Source organism: Sebastes fasciatus, chromosome 20 (assembly GCF_043250625.1).
Source record: "Sebastes fasciatus isolate fSebFas1 chromosome 20, fSebFas1.pri, whole genome shotgun sequence".
Lineage (NCBI taxonomy): Eukaryota > Metazoa > Chordata > Actinopteri > Perciformes > Sebastidae > Sebastes > Sebastes fasciatus.
The window spans coordinates 24,004,706-24,019,120 of NC_133814.1; the positions used below are offsets into that span (position 1 = coordinate 24,004,706).

General features: G+C 39.2%; 2 protein-coding genes across 9 annotated transcripts in view; one reads left to right on the top strand and one right to left on the bottom strand.

Annotated features, from left to right (window-relative positions):
- The first annotated feature begins 81 nt into the window (after positions 1-81).
- Positions 82-5,156, top strand: tex47 (testis expressed 47). Of its 2 annotated transcripts, none has more exons than XM_074619124.1 (9): positions 82-268; positions 1,906-1,978; positions 2,412-2,515; positions 2,597-2,661; positions 2,872-2,950; positions 3,155-3,292; positions 3,394-3,541; positions 3,696-3,752; positions 4,588-5,156. In XM_074619124.1, the coding sequence occupies exons 1-8, from the start codon at positions 236-238 to the stop codon at positions 3,728-3,730; spliced, it is 675 nt and encodes a 224-aa protein (XP_074475225.1). In that variant the 5' UTR covers positions 82-235; the 3' UTR covers positions 3,731-3,752; positions 4,588-5,156. The 2 variants fall into 2 exon arrangements, with proteins under 2 accessions (XP_074475225.1, XP_074475223.1); XM_074619122.1 differs by lacking the exon at positions 82-268 and adding an exon at positions 989-1,523.
- The window catches only part of LOC141758051 (rho GTPase-activating protein 44-like), a 79,946-nt gene continuing 70,340 nt past the window's right edge, over positions 4,810-14,415 (bottom strand). For 5 of the 7 annotated variants that reach the window (XM_074619120.1, XM_074619115.1, XM_074619118.1 and 2 more), the window contains 2 exons: positions 13,138-13,521; positions 4,810-10,918 (listed from right to left, as the gene is read on the bottom strand). In XM_074619120.1, coding sequence (XP_074475221.1) covers positions 10,761-10,918; positions 13,138-13,521 — 542 coding nt within the window. In that variant the 3' untranslated portion in view covers positions 4,810-10,760. Of the gene's footprint in view, positions 10,919-12,829; positions 12,883-13,137; positions 13,522-14,415 lie in introns of all 7 variants that reach the window. The other 2 variants (XM_074619119.1, XM_074619116.1) reach the window with 2 other exon arrangements.

Sequence of the window (14,415 nt, forward strand, 5' to 3'; positions counted from 1 at the left end):
TCTTGAGGAAGAGCTGCTCGACAGTTAAAGTGTGAAGTCTCGTCCGTTTGATTGTACCCGTTGGTTAACTGATATGGGTTGTCATGGTAACTGGTAGAGGTTGTCATGGTAACTATCAGAGAGAAGGAGGAGACCACCAAAACAAACTAGTTAGCTAACTGAGCTAACTTTACTTTAACCAGTAAATCAGAAGCTTTTCTTGAGGAAGCAAGAGGAAGAAGGCAACACAGTGACCATGTCTGATGTGTTTCTCGGGGAAATAAGAGAGGTTTGTGCTGGAGAGCCCTGCTGGAGCCTTATCCAGCTATAGTGTTAGCTATGACTAGCTAAGTCCAAGTAGCCTGTACTTGGCTTATAAGTACTATAAGTTCACTTCAGAAAACTTACAAGTATACTTGCAGTAAAAACTATTAAACTAATAGTTTAACTACATGTATATAATGGTAAACTTACAGTATTGTTTATTTATTTTGCACAATTTAAGACTATACAACATAATAAATGAATAATATAAAGTGCAGGAAGAGGCAACAAACCCACTGGGCTTATCTGAAGCCTCCACCTAGAGACAAGATTAATATAAAGAAATAATATGACTACAGTATACCTATAAGTTCACTTGTAGTATTGTTCATATTATAGTTGCAGTACAAAATACAACTTGGATGTAAACTAGTTGTGTACTCAATGTTTACTACTCTTCTATTTAAAGTATACTTAAAAGTATATTTATAAACTAAAAAGTGGGCCAATTTAGTCCCAAGAAGTAAGTAATTAGTACACTTACAAGTATATTACTAGTACTAGTACTAGTGATATTCGGGTAAGGGTTAAATCAGCCACAACTGGACTTGGTTTAGGTTCTTGAAAAGAGCCTAAACCAAGTCCAGTTGCGGCTGATTTAACCCTTACTCGCATACCATGACCTGGATGACTGAGAACCTTCACAAACATACATTGATATTAGTATACTTATTACATAAAATAAGGAAATACTTAGGAATATACTTGAACTATCCTTAAGTTAACTTTATAAAATAAACTCGAAGTATACTTCTTTTTATAAAAGGAGTATAAGCTAAGTATATCTCTGATAAGTACATAAAAAGTATACTCTCTTATTTTAAGTTTAAAATAAGTACACTAATAGCACACTAAACTTGTATTTGGTAAGAGTATGTACACCTCCTCCTCCTCTTCTTCTTATTGGTTTTCATTACCTGAACTACAAGGCTGTCATGGACTGGGATTGGCTCATGTGTTCACCGTGTGTGTATACATATATCTGTAACTACATCAGAGCACAGCAGGTTTCGTTTTATAGCATCTGGGGAACAATAGGTCTCTAGGATATAAGCTTTTATAAACACTGAGGGCTAAAGCTTCACTCACTCAGTGCTTGAGTTGGACTTAGAGAAAGTAAGATGGAGGAAATGACAGCAGAGGATCAGACAGAGGAGAAAACTGGGACTAGTTTATTTCACCAAGTTATGGCAGAGAGGAAGGATCTGGAAGAAGATGTGGTTTGTATTCAATTGCAGATAAGAGGAGAGGAATTGAAAGTAAAATGATGATTCAAAAAAGGGGGGAGTCCAAGGCACTCTTCTGACAAAAAAATATAAAAAGCCTTTATATAATTGGCTATTTCATGATGAAATGCTAAAAACAATGCTGGTACATGTAAGATTGGGTAACAACCCAATGATGATTGTTTTACTCTTGAATTCTAAGATAAATAAATGTAATATGTCAATCAACTCCTTATATACTGAACTTTATCCTCCCTTTGTGCATGTATGTATGTTCCTACCTGTATGTGTGTAATATGTGACAGAGCACCCTGCAGGACTTTCTGTTGTCCCTCTGCAGGTTTTCTAAGACTTTTCTTTCTCGTCTCTTCTACAGAGGATCGTGCTACAGCGGCTGATAGTGGTTTCTCGGCTCCCCCACGATCTTGCTGACAGGAAAGAACTGGGAGGTCAGCCAGCAATTACCTTTAGAGCTACAAAGACCGACAGCACAATAGCTCGGTGCTTGATAATAAGTCATTGCTATTCCACTGACAAGATCCCTTCATTTTAATCAATGAACTAATCACCTTTTACTAATTGAATCCTGATTTCCTTTAGGGGAAATGAAGGATGTTACAAATCACAATCACAAAAATGTGCTGCAGTTGTTAACAGAGTAGCAAAAGGCAGTCTTGTTTCCCTTGTTTGTGTGATTTTATAGCTTTCTTTATGTGACAGAGTCTGCAGGGCGTCCTTGAAAGAGCTTTTTGTGGTTGCTGCTTTTCAAAGTCCACAATAAAAGTCCCACAAAGGCTGAAACTATGTGTTGACAACAGAGCTGCATGTTGTCAGGCTGCTCTGTTTCTCATTTGTCTGTTTCTGTTGTTTGTTTCCACACAGGTCATTACGGAAAACTCAGCTTCCAGATATGCAAACAGCATATATGGGATCCTATGACGGGCCTGCTGCTAATTTATCCATCCTGTCTGCTGCATGTCGTTGAAGTGAGTTTTACTGTTGATCTGTAATGAAGATGTGTAGTGGGAAATGGTGCACTAAACGTTCTCTGTGTGGCTCTCTTCCAGTCATCTAGGGACGTTCTGCTTTCTGTTTTGAAAGACCTGAACGACATTCAACAACGGCCAGACAGGTAATGATGCTTTCTTCTTCTTCTAGCGGTCAACAATTATTGCTGTCAGCTTACTTTCTTTCTGTCTTCCCACATGTGTAACTATGTCCATTTACATTCTCATGAGGTCACTGTAGAGTAGAGAAAAGTCTAAAAATCCCTTCCATTCAGCTTGTTACTGTTAAATACTGTATATGAAACCATACACATTATTTTTCCATCTCTTTTTAGAGCGTTGGTGGAAGCTTCCAAGGTTGTGTTCGTGGTACATAACCCTCAAAGCCGACTGTTCCAACAGTGGAGCTACAAGGTTTGCTTTTTATCTTTACTTCTGCTCTTTGACATTGAATTAATATGAGGCAGATACAGATGGGTGACAAATTTAATATGTTTTTCCACACATTTATTCAGGGTTTTCCGTCTGATTTGTCACCCGTCTGTGTGTTTTCCTTATGAGTTATAATGTGTATGCATGAGTATTGTTTCACCGAGTGTCTGATGTTGTTGACTGAAGGTGCTCGGTGCAGATCGGGGGCCCGGGGACTCTGGGACTAAGGGACTGGAGGAAGAGGAAGAGAGCACGGAGACTCTGGTTTGTACGGTCCTGTCAGTGCTGCAGAAGCTGGGTGAACACCTGGAGGTATCTAAGAAGGTGTGTTCTCTTTTATAGATATATACCTGTATATATCTCCAGGTTATTCTGTTCTATTGCCATCAAATAAAGGAAGTTTCTGAACTAGATTTTCTCTGAAGGGTGTTCCTACGTCAGTGCTGGATAAGTCTCCGGAGCTGATCGTCCCTCAGGAGGTTCTCAACAAGCTTTTGACCCGAGACGAGCTCCTGACTCCACAGCAATACCTCCAGATGTACAACTCACCGTTAAACATCAGCATGGACTTTGGTAAGAGGCGTATGATGAATACTCACAAAGCATTTCAGCTGAGTTATCAGACTTTAAAATAATTGTGTTAATTTCTGACATGAATCAAGGCATTGATAAGAAAGAAGCAAAGGCAGGAAAGTCACACTTTGATGTGTTGTATTCTGATTAACAGGACGAGCCAGACGCAGCAGCCTCAACACAATTTAATGCTTCGGACAAAAGGTCAAAGGTGAGGAATCTTATTATTAAACCTTCATCATAGGTTTTTAGTAGGGCTGACAATCGATTAAAATATCTAATCGCGATTAATCAAAATGTACCTTAAAGGGAGATTTGTTAAGTATTTAATACTCTTATCAACATGGGAGTGGACAAATATGCTGCTTTATACAAATGTATGTATATATTTATTATTGGAAATCAGTTAACAACACAAAACAATGACAGATATTGATCCAGAAACCCTCACAGGTACTGCATTTAGCATAAAAAATATGCTCAAATCATAACATGGCAAACTGCAGCCCAACAGGCAACAACAGCTGTCAGGGTGTCAGTGTGCTGACTTGACTATGACTTGCCCCAAACTGCATTTGATTATCATAAAGTGGGCATGTCTGTAAAGGGGAGACTTGTGGGTACCCAAAGAACCCATTTTCAATCACATATCTTGAGGTCAGAGGTCAAGGGACCCTTTTGAAAATGGCCATGACAGTTTTTCCTCGCCAAAATTTAGCGTAAGTTTGGAGCGTTAGTTCACCTCCTTCACGACGAGTTTGATATGATACCAGTATCTTCGCTCTAGCTTTAAAACTGAGCCTGCTACAATCTAAAAATCTCATGTTGTGTTAACGTGTAATGTGTAAGAAAATAGTGGCGTTAAAACGAATTTGAAAAAGTATTGGATGGATTGTCATCATGTTTTTATTTTGCACGGACACTCATGTTCCCCAGAGGATGAATCCTCAGGTCAAAAGCGTTTCAGCGCCGTCACTGTCAGACACTTGACATTGTGATTTACCTTGCAATTCAAAAATGTAATCAAGTGTTTTATGCCTCTGCAGAATGTGTTTGGCCTTCACTAAACCACCTTGGGTCATGTGACTGAAGACGTCCTCGCAGAGAGAAATCACTGCGACAGTTTTATACCGACATTTAATGCCCTGAAGCACCTTTCTGGGTTTTGTTGTTGCTTCTTTTTCTTCCAAATGGCTTTATATATAAAGCGTATTTGAGTGAAATAACATTGAACACCACATTTACAACAAAAGCACAGGAAATCCAAGTAATATAAAAACATTTTTAATAGTTTTTCAACATTCGGATGAGGTTAATTTTATATCTATCTTACTGTACACTGTGTTCCACTGGGAGATAGCATCCAAGAAAAGGCATTTCCTCTTTACTCCAAACTTTAAAGAGTCCACAGCGTCACGACAGTTTGACACAAAGAACTTCTTAAAAAGATTCCTTGATCACTTTTTGTGTTCCCTTTTTATTTTTGGCCCCCATTACTTGGAACTTAAGCAAAAAGAAAAGATGATTTTTGAAAGATGTCCTTGCAATGGCTGCATGCACCACAGTGTACTCTACAAACAGAACGATTAAAAACAAACCTGTATGCGCCACGTTATTTTTCTTGTTTTGCTGTGTGATTTCAGTGTAAAGTCACAGGAACTTTTCAATGCAGTATTCTGGGCACAAACAGTCTTCTCTCCCATCGTGTTAGCTGATTGATTTCCTGACAGTGGTTCTGAGCCAGATGTGCTTTTTCTTATTTGCTATAGATAAAAAGGGGGTGAAACATACTGAATTAATGGAACACAGATGGTGAAAAATCATGAATGTTGGCAGAGTCGATGGAGAGTTTGACTAAAAAAGGTCACTGAATTACTCTTCTTTTATAAAGGTCGATCTATTCACTTATAAAAAATAAATACAAGCACATTTATATAGGACCAAAGATGAGACACATTTCATAGGCATGGTTAAAAAGCATGCTGCCGAGTTTCACACAGGACAATGTTGAATCAAACGCCCCCCCACACCTCCCTCCCTAAAATTGGTCATAACACTTTTTACCAAATACCCCACCACCCTCTTTTACTTTGTCTACAACACACACAATCCGCCTTCGTCACAGCCTACGAGGTGAACATCGTCTATTACCGGTACATTCCACCTATTCATGTAAAAAAAGGCCTTTCAGTGCTCAAAGGGCATGCTTGCAAAAGCTGTAATACTGGAGTCACTTTCTCCCGACTGTCTCTGCTCGACAGGGTTATTGTTAATAAAGGTGATGAATACTGTATGTACAAGCCTTAATCTGAGACCCTTTTAGTACAAAACGAAGAGCAGCACATTGTAACACAGAAATCCAGACACAGACAGGACGGACCATTCACCTCAGCACGGCCAAATTCTAACAATAACTTTCATAAAAAACTGTTTTGTGGTCAGCGTTAAGTTTAAAATGATAAATACTTGTGACAGCATTTCGTGCTGTATTGATTTCAGCTGGAGGATCTGATTGAATAATGAATTATATTAGATTAATAGATTATTTGATTGACGGAAAATTAATACGAAACTATTTTGATAACTGATTAACCGTTAAACATCATTTTTAAAACCAAACATTTCCTTGGGCTATAGACCAGATAATCAGGGATGCACCGATACCGATACCGGAACGGATATCTTTTACTTTTAAGTAATTAAATTAAATTCTATGTTTATATACCATATACATTATATACTGGAATTTGAATTCCTGTTAATTTTGAAGATTTCTTTTTGCCAAGTTGCTGGTGTACAATTTATTATTTTAATAATAAATAATTCCCTGAATGTATATCTATGTCTATTAATTTATTACATTTAGTTTTACAAAGTTAGTAAAGCAAATGTTTAAGTCCAGCCTGGTGTTGTTTTACACATTAAAGGTCCCATATTGAAAAAAAAAAAGGTGAGATTTTCATGTCTTTTAAATCATAAAGCAGATTTAAGTGCTGTATAAATACTGTGAAAGTATCAACAGAGAAATACACACAGCCCGTATTCAGAAACTGTGCTTCTCAAACAAGCCGTCCCAACATGTGTCCCGGTTTATTTCCTGCTGCGGTGTATGTGAACGACATCAGCTGACAGGAAGTAAAACATGGACCCAAGCTGTTGCCTAGCAATGCAATTCCGAGTGTAAATACAGGTATATTCAGGCAGACTATCATGAGAAACAGAAAGGTGTTTTTTTTTAACATTACAGCATGTAAACATGTTCTAGTAGAAACATAAAGTACGAAAGTATGAACCTGAAAATGAGCACAATATGGGACCTTTAAAGAATGATCCCAATCAAGAGTCACAACACTGGTATCGGATTGGTACTCGGTATCAGATCGGTGCATCCCTACAAACAATTAAGAAAATAATCGGCAGATTAATTGATAATTAATAAAATCGTTAGTCGACTCGCAGCCCTAAACGTCCTGTAGTTTTTCTGCTTTTTTTTGCATGTTCTAATTTTACGTTATTTAACATCTATCTTATATCTAATACGGAGGACAATAACTGTAGATATTTTTGTTTTTCAGTCACGTTGTTGAACGGAGGAGATTCGTTATCTGCTGTCAGTCAAACTAAAGGACAGCAATGCAGCAGTTTCCCTGCAGAGTCTCTTTTAACCTCTTAAACCCTGCGTCTGATCCGTCGTTACAGCTGGACAAACGTTGTGCAAACCCACAAAAAAAATATTTTAAATTCTGAACAAGATCCCAACATTTTTAGAAATATCAAATACGCCAGGTTGCACCGTTGAAAAATGTATAAAATGACGCACGGGACAATTTTCCGTTAAATGTAATGTAGCTGCAGTGACGTGTTGGAACAAGCATGTACAGCATAAACATTATTAAACATCGTGGTCTTCTAACTGTAAAGCTACAATCAGGGTTCAAGAGGTTAATTCTGCAACAAGCACTATCAGCAGTTTTATTTAGAAAATCTACAAACTAGCTTTAACCTTGAGCCTACGTTAGTTTTTACTTGATGTTATTTTGTGTGAATGTGGCAATATTGTGCTAGAACCAGCAACATTATAATATTATATGTACAATATAATGTTATAATGTTCGTCATTTATATTTTTCAATACAATATTTTCATATATATCTCTATATATATATATTTATTTAAATTTCTCCCCTGCCACTATATACAGAACATGTATGTACAGAGGTATTTACAGAAGTCCTGTGAATAATATCGCACTTTAAAGAAAGAGGATGGCGGAGCAGCACAGTGACTTTTGAGGCCATGTGTTAGCGGATGTTCTCGAAATCTTTCATATCCGTATAGGTCACGACGCCTCAAGGCAAATAACAAACTGCTGCTGTCGTATGCAAACCTCGTTGCTCCGGTTTTATTGATTTTTCAAGTTTTTTCTCTCAAACCTCCTGATTCCTGAAAAGGTTTCGATGCGACAGCAGGGAAACTCTGGTCCCGTGTTTCAATGTTGTTTTTATCCTCAGATGAGATTCATGTGTTAGTGGAAACAATCACAACTCTTCAAGACCTAGTAAAAAGTATTCAGAAATATATCTGTATAAATACTCTCATCAAAATAAACACATATACACATTTCTTTGCACTTGCCTCTATAGACCAAAAATATCAGCATCATCAGACAGGGTTCCCGTAATAAACTGCAGTGGGGGAGGGAACTGAAACTGCACCGTCAGAAAGAAAAGTGCGCTTGTTTTTGCCAAATGAGGCTGCAGCTTCTTCTTTTTTTTTTTTGTTGACAAAAATAGCACCTTTTGTTCTGACAGTTTTCAGCTCTTTGTTATGATATGATGGGATGTCTTTATACCTCAGGGCAGGAGGACTAAGTCTAGTGCCTCGCTCGGCTGAACAACGCCTTGCCAAAGATGATGTTTGTAACAGGTTGTCATGTATGGAGCCTGAAGTGTGCCATCGGAGTAATTATAATCATTTAATACATTGTTTTGTTAAGTGTTTTGGTTTCTCTCATAGTGTTGCAAGCAGCTAAAAACTACTAACAGATCCAGTTAGAGACTAACTGGTGAACATAGTGGAGCGTTTAGCAGCTAAAAAGACAGATATTTCCCTCAGGAGTTGGTGGAGACCAAAAGCAGAGCTAAAAGAGAGAGAATATTGAACTTACATTCATCAGTTGGAGACAAACACGACTCCTAATGAATGAAATGTCGCTCTGTATCTGCTAACAACTTTAAAAGGTGGTTAAAGATCCTATCTGTTGAATTCATCATCGAATTAAAAAAAAATAAAAATAAAATAAATTCTAAAAAGGCTATTTAGTTTTACATTTTGTTATTCCACTGACTTGTGTGTCTTCCTATCATATTCCATCTCACAATTCATTTCTTTCTTGCTTTAACATTTGCAAGTTCCATTTTGTGATCGCTGTTGGACAGTTTGGGGCCGTCGGCCTATTTTTCTTGGTGTGTCCTGCACCGTCGGCTTTAATCTGCCCGTGACGGAGGTTTTTTGCCCAATTCAGCGTATTGAATTGCTAGCGGAGCTCGTCGGTGAAAGAAATCAATCTGATCGGCTGTTCAGCTTAAACGAATCAGTGCACGAGAAGAGAAACGGAAGTGAGGAAAGCAAGCCAACGAGTAAAGTCAAGAGGAAAAACACAGAAAGCTCTTCTCTTTTTTCATCTCATCTGATCGTTCCAATACGCAGATGTTTTCACAGCGACATGAACATCTGGAATGAAGCTACGCGGTGAGTGAGAGTGGTGTGAAAATGGTCGGCAAACAACGCTTTGTTTCATGTACGTATCATAACAACGGCTCGTATATCTGCCGTCCTCGGTCTTCCTGTTTCCCTTTTTGAATGCTGAATACAGACTACCGCCGCCTGCTGGTGTGGAGAGTTCTTTCCTCTCACGCAGGCGCAGAACGTACGAGCTAACTGTCCAGCGGCTGTGGTCTTTGCGGTGTGGTCGAGTGCAACTTCATCAGCCAAAACAAAGGCGATGTGAGGCGACGCAACAGGCAGCCTTCGTCGCCGCTAGTTCTCTGATGTTTGGTTGGTGTGTCTGGGCCTTTATAAGAAAACTCCACGGGACACCTTTAAAGAAACCCACAGAGCAGCAACAGGAGCTCTGATTGGCCAAAATATAACAAGCTGGACAATCATTAATAATTATTAATTTGAGAAAATGTTCTGGTGGCACACTCCAGGCATCGTAGTCTCTCTGTGGATTCAGCTCCACGCTCTTGAAGCTGAAGTGACTCAACATGGAAAAATGAAAAATGAGCTTACAACCCTTCCTTTTTGTACCTATATATGTATCTCATATGTTTAACAGCTCCCTGACAGCATCTACTGTGTTCTATCTGGAGGAAACGGTGTCTTTAATAGCTCTCCTGTAGATACAAAATATGATCTGATCTGATTTATAATGTTACTTGTATCATATACTCTGAAATTGTACAATATAAACAATAAATATTCAGTGATTGATGAGAGAAAAGTGTGATTGGGCGTTTTTTAACCTCTTTGCAACCTCGTAGTTATTTTCCTAAAATCTCTAAAACATGCATTCCTGTTTATGCTCCACGACACCAACAGTGCAACATCATCATACAGTACAATTACCAAACACATATAAACACACACGCACGACATACTGGCACACTCACAGTGAACGCTCAGGTGGGACAGAAATATCGGGGGTGGTGGGGGGGGGTTGTTGCCACCACGTGCCAGAGCGAGGCATTTCAACTGATACCCCTGAGGAATGAGGGAGCAGATAAACAAAAGAAGAAGAAGAAAGCGTTGGCAGGACAGATGTACGGTACCGTGTTGGTCTTCCTTCTTAAAATTCACTCATGAGAAGCAGCAGCGACGACGACGAGCACTCGTTCCTCCCAGCAGCCTGTTTCCAGTCTCGTGTGTGAAGTTAAAGGCAATATTGCAAGTGAATCAAATAAGGCCAAAAGAAACGTAAAACATTAAATTAAATAAAACTGTGTGTCTGATCAAACGTCCCCTCGTGTGATTTCTTTTTTTTTTGGGTGTTATTTTCTCAAAGTTTTTACTAGTTGCTCAGGGTCGGCGTGGCGATGAGATCCAGAGTGTGTTGGGGGGTTTTGAGCGAGATGGTGCAGCGTTGTGTTTCATGTAATCAGCTAACATTATGAGGATGAGGATGAGGCGGAGGATGAGGGGGGGGGACTCAGTGGCGTCATAGCGCCGTGCTCTCGCAATCTTCCTCCGACTCGGCTCTGTTGTTGGTGGATTCGAGCAGCGCCACTGAGTTCCTGAAGGGGGAGATGTGAGGAAAGTCAAAAATACCGTCCAGTTCCACGTCAATGACGGGGATGTCCAGGTTGCAGAGAGAATCTGTGCAGAGCAGAAACACGGGGACAGTGAGTGATAATACAAATAAAATATTAAGAATAAACAGAGGTTGTAGAGTGAAACAGATCATTCCAGATGTGGCTTCATCGATGCTGGATGATGTTACACACAGCAGGTGGGTCATCATAAGTTCAAACCATAGGAATAAATAAAAATAATGCATGATAGGGGTGCACGATATCCACAGTATGCAACAGGGATGTCTGCATACATACGTATATTGCATTATAATTTCACATGTAGACTATTTCTACTTAAATTTAGCAGCACCTGGTGACAGCGTGATGTTAAAATATTAAATTGTGTTGTTTTCACTGGAGGAAATCTTGTTTTCAATGATCTACCAGCTGCAGAAAACATGTAAAAAAAGAAATTATTATTATTTATTTTTTTCATACTTTATTTTTTCCCTGTTTTGAGGTTGTTTTCATATATGCAAACTAAAGTTTGTAATTACAATAGCTTATAAACCAATTTTTTAAGTAGTTGAGCTTAAAGACAAACACAATAAGTACACTAGAGAAAACAACTTCAGCATTCAAAATTGAAATAAAATCAAGAAAAAAAAAAAATAATAATAATAAAAAATAATAATAAAAAGAAAGAATAGAATTAAAAAAATTTAAAAAAAAAAATTCTATTAACTTATTTGTTTATTAAATGTATTTTTATTATTACTTTCTTTTCTTTGTATTAATAATACAAATGTATTATTTATACATTTAATTGATGTAATTTTTGCAATTTAGTATTGCTTCCATAAAGTTGTCAGATTAAAAACAAATAATGGTCAAATTGGTTCTGCAGAGGCTGAAATATCCTGACTTTCAGTCTCTATAGCATGAGGCAAGCTTCAAAAACACTAGATCCTACAATTCCCATAATGCAACTGAGTAATATCTTTATTGTACGGCTGCAACTAACGATTATTTTTATTGTTGATTTATCGATTAGTCTATCATTTTCTTAATTCATCAATTAGTTGTTTGGTCTGTAAAATGTCAGAAGATGGTGAAAAATGTGGATCAGTGTTTCCCAAAGCCCGAGATGACGTCCTTAAATGTGAAAATATTCACATTTAAGAATATTAAATTAGAGAATTTAGACTTTTTTTTTTCTTAATGATAAAGTGGCGATGAAATTAACGAATATCTATATCCTCATCAGTATTGTTACTTCGATATTGGATGCAAGGAATTTACTGGAAATTGGCAATAATGTGGATATTGTGCATCCCTACTGGTTACACCTGATTCAGACTAATCAATTCGCTGTCATAACCCAAAACCATGAGATCAATGTCGTTAGTTATACTGGTGTATAAACTAATATATTGACCTCAGTTTGATGCTAATAGGTAAATAGGTTTGATGACATCCACAGTGTAACATGTGTGATGAACAACTGCACAGACAGGAAGTGTGCTGACTGAGGAACAGCGGTGGGCAATGAGGCACAACATCGTGGAGTGGAGCGGGAGTGTGAGGGGGAATGAGGGGGACAGCTGGAGCAGGGCATTATGGGTAGGAATCCTGAGGGCAGAAAAAGGTTGGAGGTTTCTGGCGTCTGCCCCGGTCTGTTCAGCCCATGTAAGCCATGCATCGCATCAGTCTCAGCCACCATGCAAAGGCCAACAGAATGAGGTTAAAGCTGGACTGAACAGCCGCTGAGTGTCGGTATAAACATAATGAGAAGTCATGTATCAGCACGTGAGGAGCGGCTCTAGAGTGAGGCTGCCGTGGAGCGGCGAATCAGATAGAAACCTGATCCAAAACCTGCGTCTACTGGCAACCTCACCCTACTGCGAGCTGGCTCCGTGTTCGGCTGGGATGGCGGAGGGGTCGGAGGGGGCTGATGGGGGGGTGAGGCTTTAGCACAGGAACTCCTGCTTACCCTAAAAGTCCCTCTCACACATAGATTCACACTGAACCTCTCAGCTCATACCGCTGTAAGTGAGACAATAAGAGCAGTCGACAAGAGGGGAAAATTAGACGAAAACATACTTACGAGTGACGTTGAGGTAAATAAATAGATAAATAGATTATTAAGTCCAGAAACTGAGTAAAAAGTTAATTACTTTCTGTGAAAATCTAATAAAGTACAATTACAAAGTGAAGTAACTAAAAGTACCTCAAAGCTGTACTTGAATACAACAGTCCAGTCCAGATGTACACTGTTGTAATGTGTTTTATACACCTTACCTGTGGACATGCTTTCCCCGGGAGACAAACCATCCAGGAGGCCCGTCGAGTGGTCCAGAGGCTGGGGACTGGTGCCGGGCGTGCTGGGGGGCTGAGGAGGAGGCAAGCTGGGCCTCTGCCGGGGCGGCTTGGGGGTCGGCCTGGCCTTGGTGAGAGTCCCGGCCAGTGAGGGCGGAGAGGAGAGAGACGGGGTGGTGGCCATCTGGATCTGTCCCGGGGAGCCGATGGTGGCGTATCCCTGCGGGTAGCTGAAGCTGTACGGGGACGGGGTGCTGGGAGGAGTCGGCGACAGGCTGACTGGAGACGGCTGACCTGTCGACTGGTCCGACATGGCTCCTGACTGGCAGTACGGGACTTTAGGGGGAATCGGGGCCAGCTTCTTTGCTGCAGAGAAAAAATAGATCTAGGTTATATATAAATTAAGGATGTTAATCGATTAAAATAGTTAAAAGTTAGATTTATCAAGTATTTAATAATCAACATGTTAGGACTGTCAATCGATTAAAATATTTATTCACGATTAATCGCAAATTAATCTGTTCAAAATGTACCTTAAAGGGAGATTTGTCAAGTATTTAATACTCTTATCAACATGGGAGTGGACAAATATGCTGCTTTATGCAAATGTATGTATATATTTATTACTGGAAATCAATTAACAACACAAAACAATGACTAATATTGTCCAGAAACCCTCACAGGTACTGCATTTAGCATAAAACAATATGCTCCAATCATAACATGGCAAACTGCAGCCCAACAGGCAACAACAGCTGTCAGTGTGTCAGTGTGCTGACTTGACTATGACTTGCCCCAAACTGCATGTGGTTATCATAAAGTGGGCATGTCTGTAAAGGGGAGACTCGTGGGTACCCATAGAACCCATTTTCATTCACATATCTTGAGGTCAAAGGTCAAGGGACCCCTTTGAACAGTTTTTCCTCGCCAATATTTAGCCCAACTTTGGAGCGTTATTGAACCTCCTTCCTGACAGGCAAGTATGACATGGTTGGTACCAATGGATTTCTTAGGTTTTCTAGTTTCATACGATTTCAGTACCTTCACTCCAGCTCTAAAACTGAATCTGCTAAAACTCTGAAAGACAGTAAAGTCGTTCGGGATGACAACATTCAGTTCTGACTTTTTAACAGTGTTGCAGGTCTGACTCTTGGGCTTATTCAAACTTGACTGACATTTTAAATTGGCATATTTACATAACGAGGTGCATGTCTCTGTGGCTTTTAAAATGAATTCCTTTAACAGATAGATAAAGCCAGC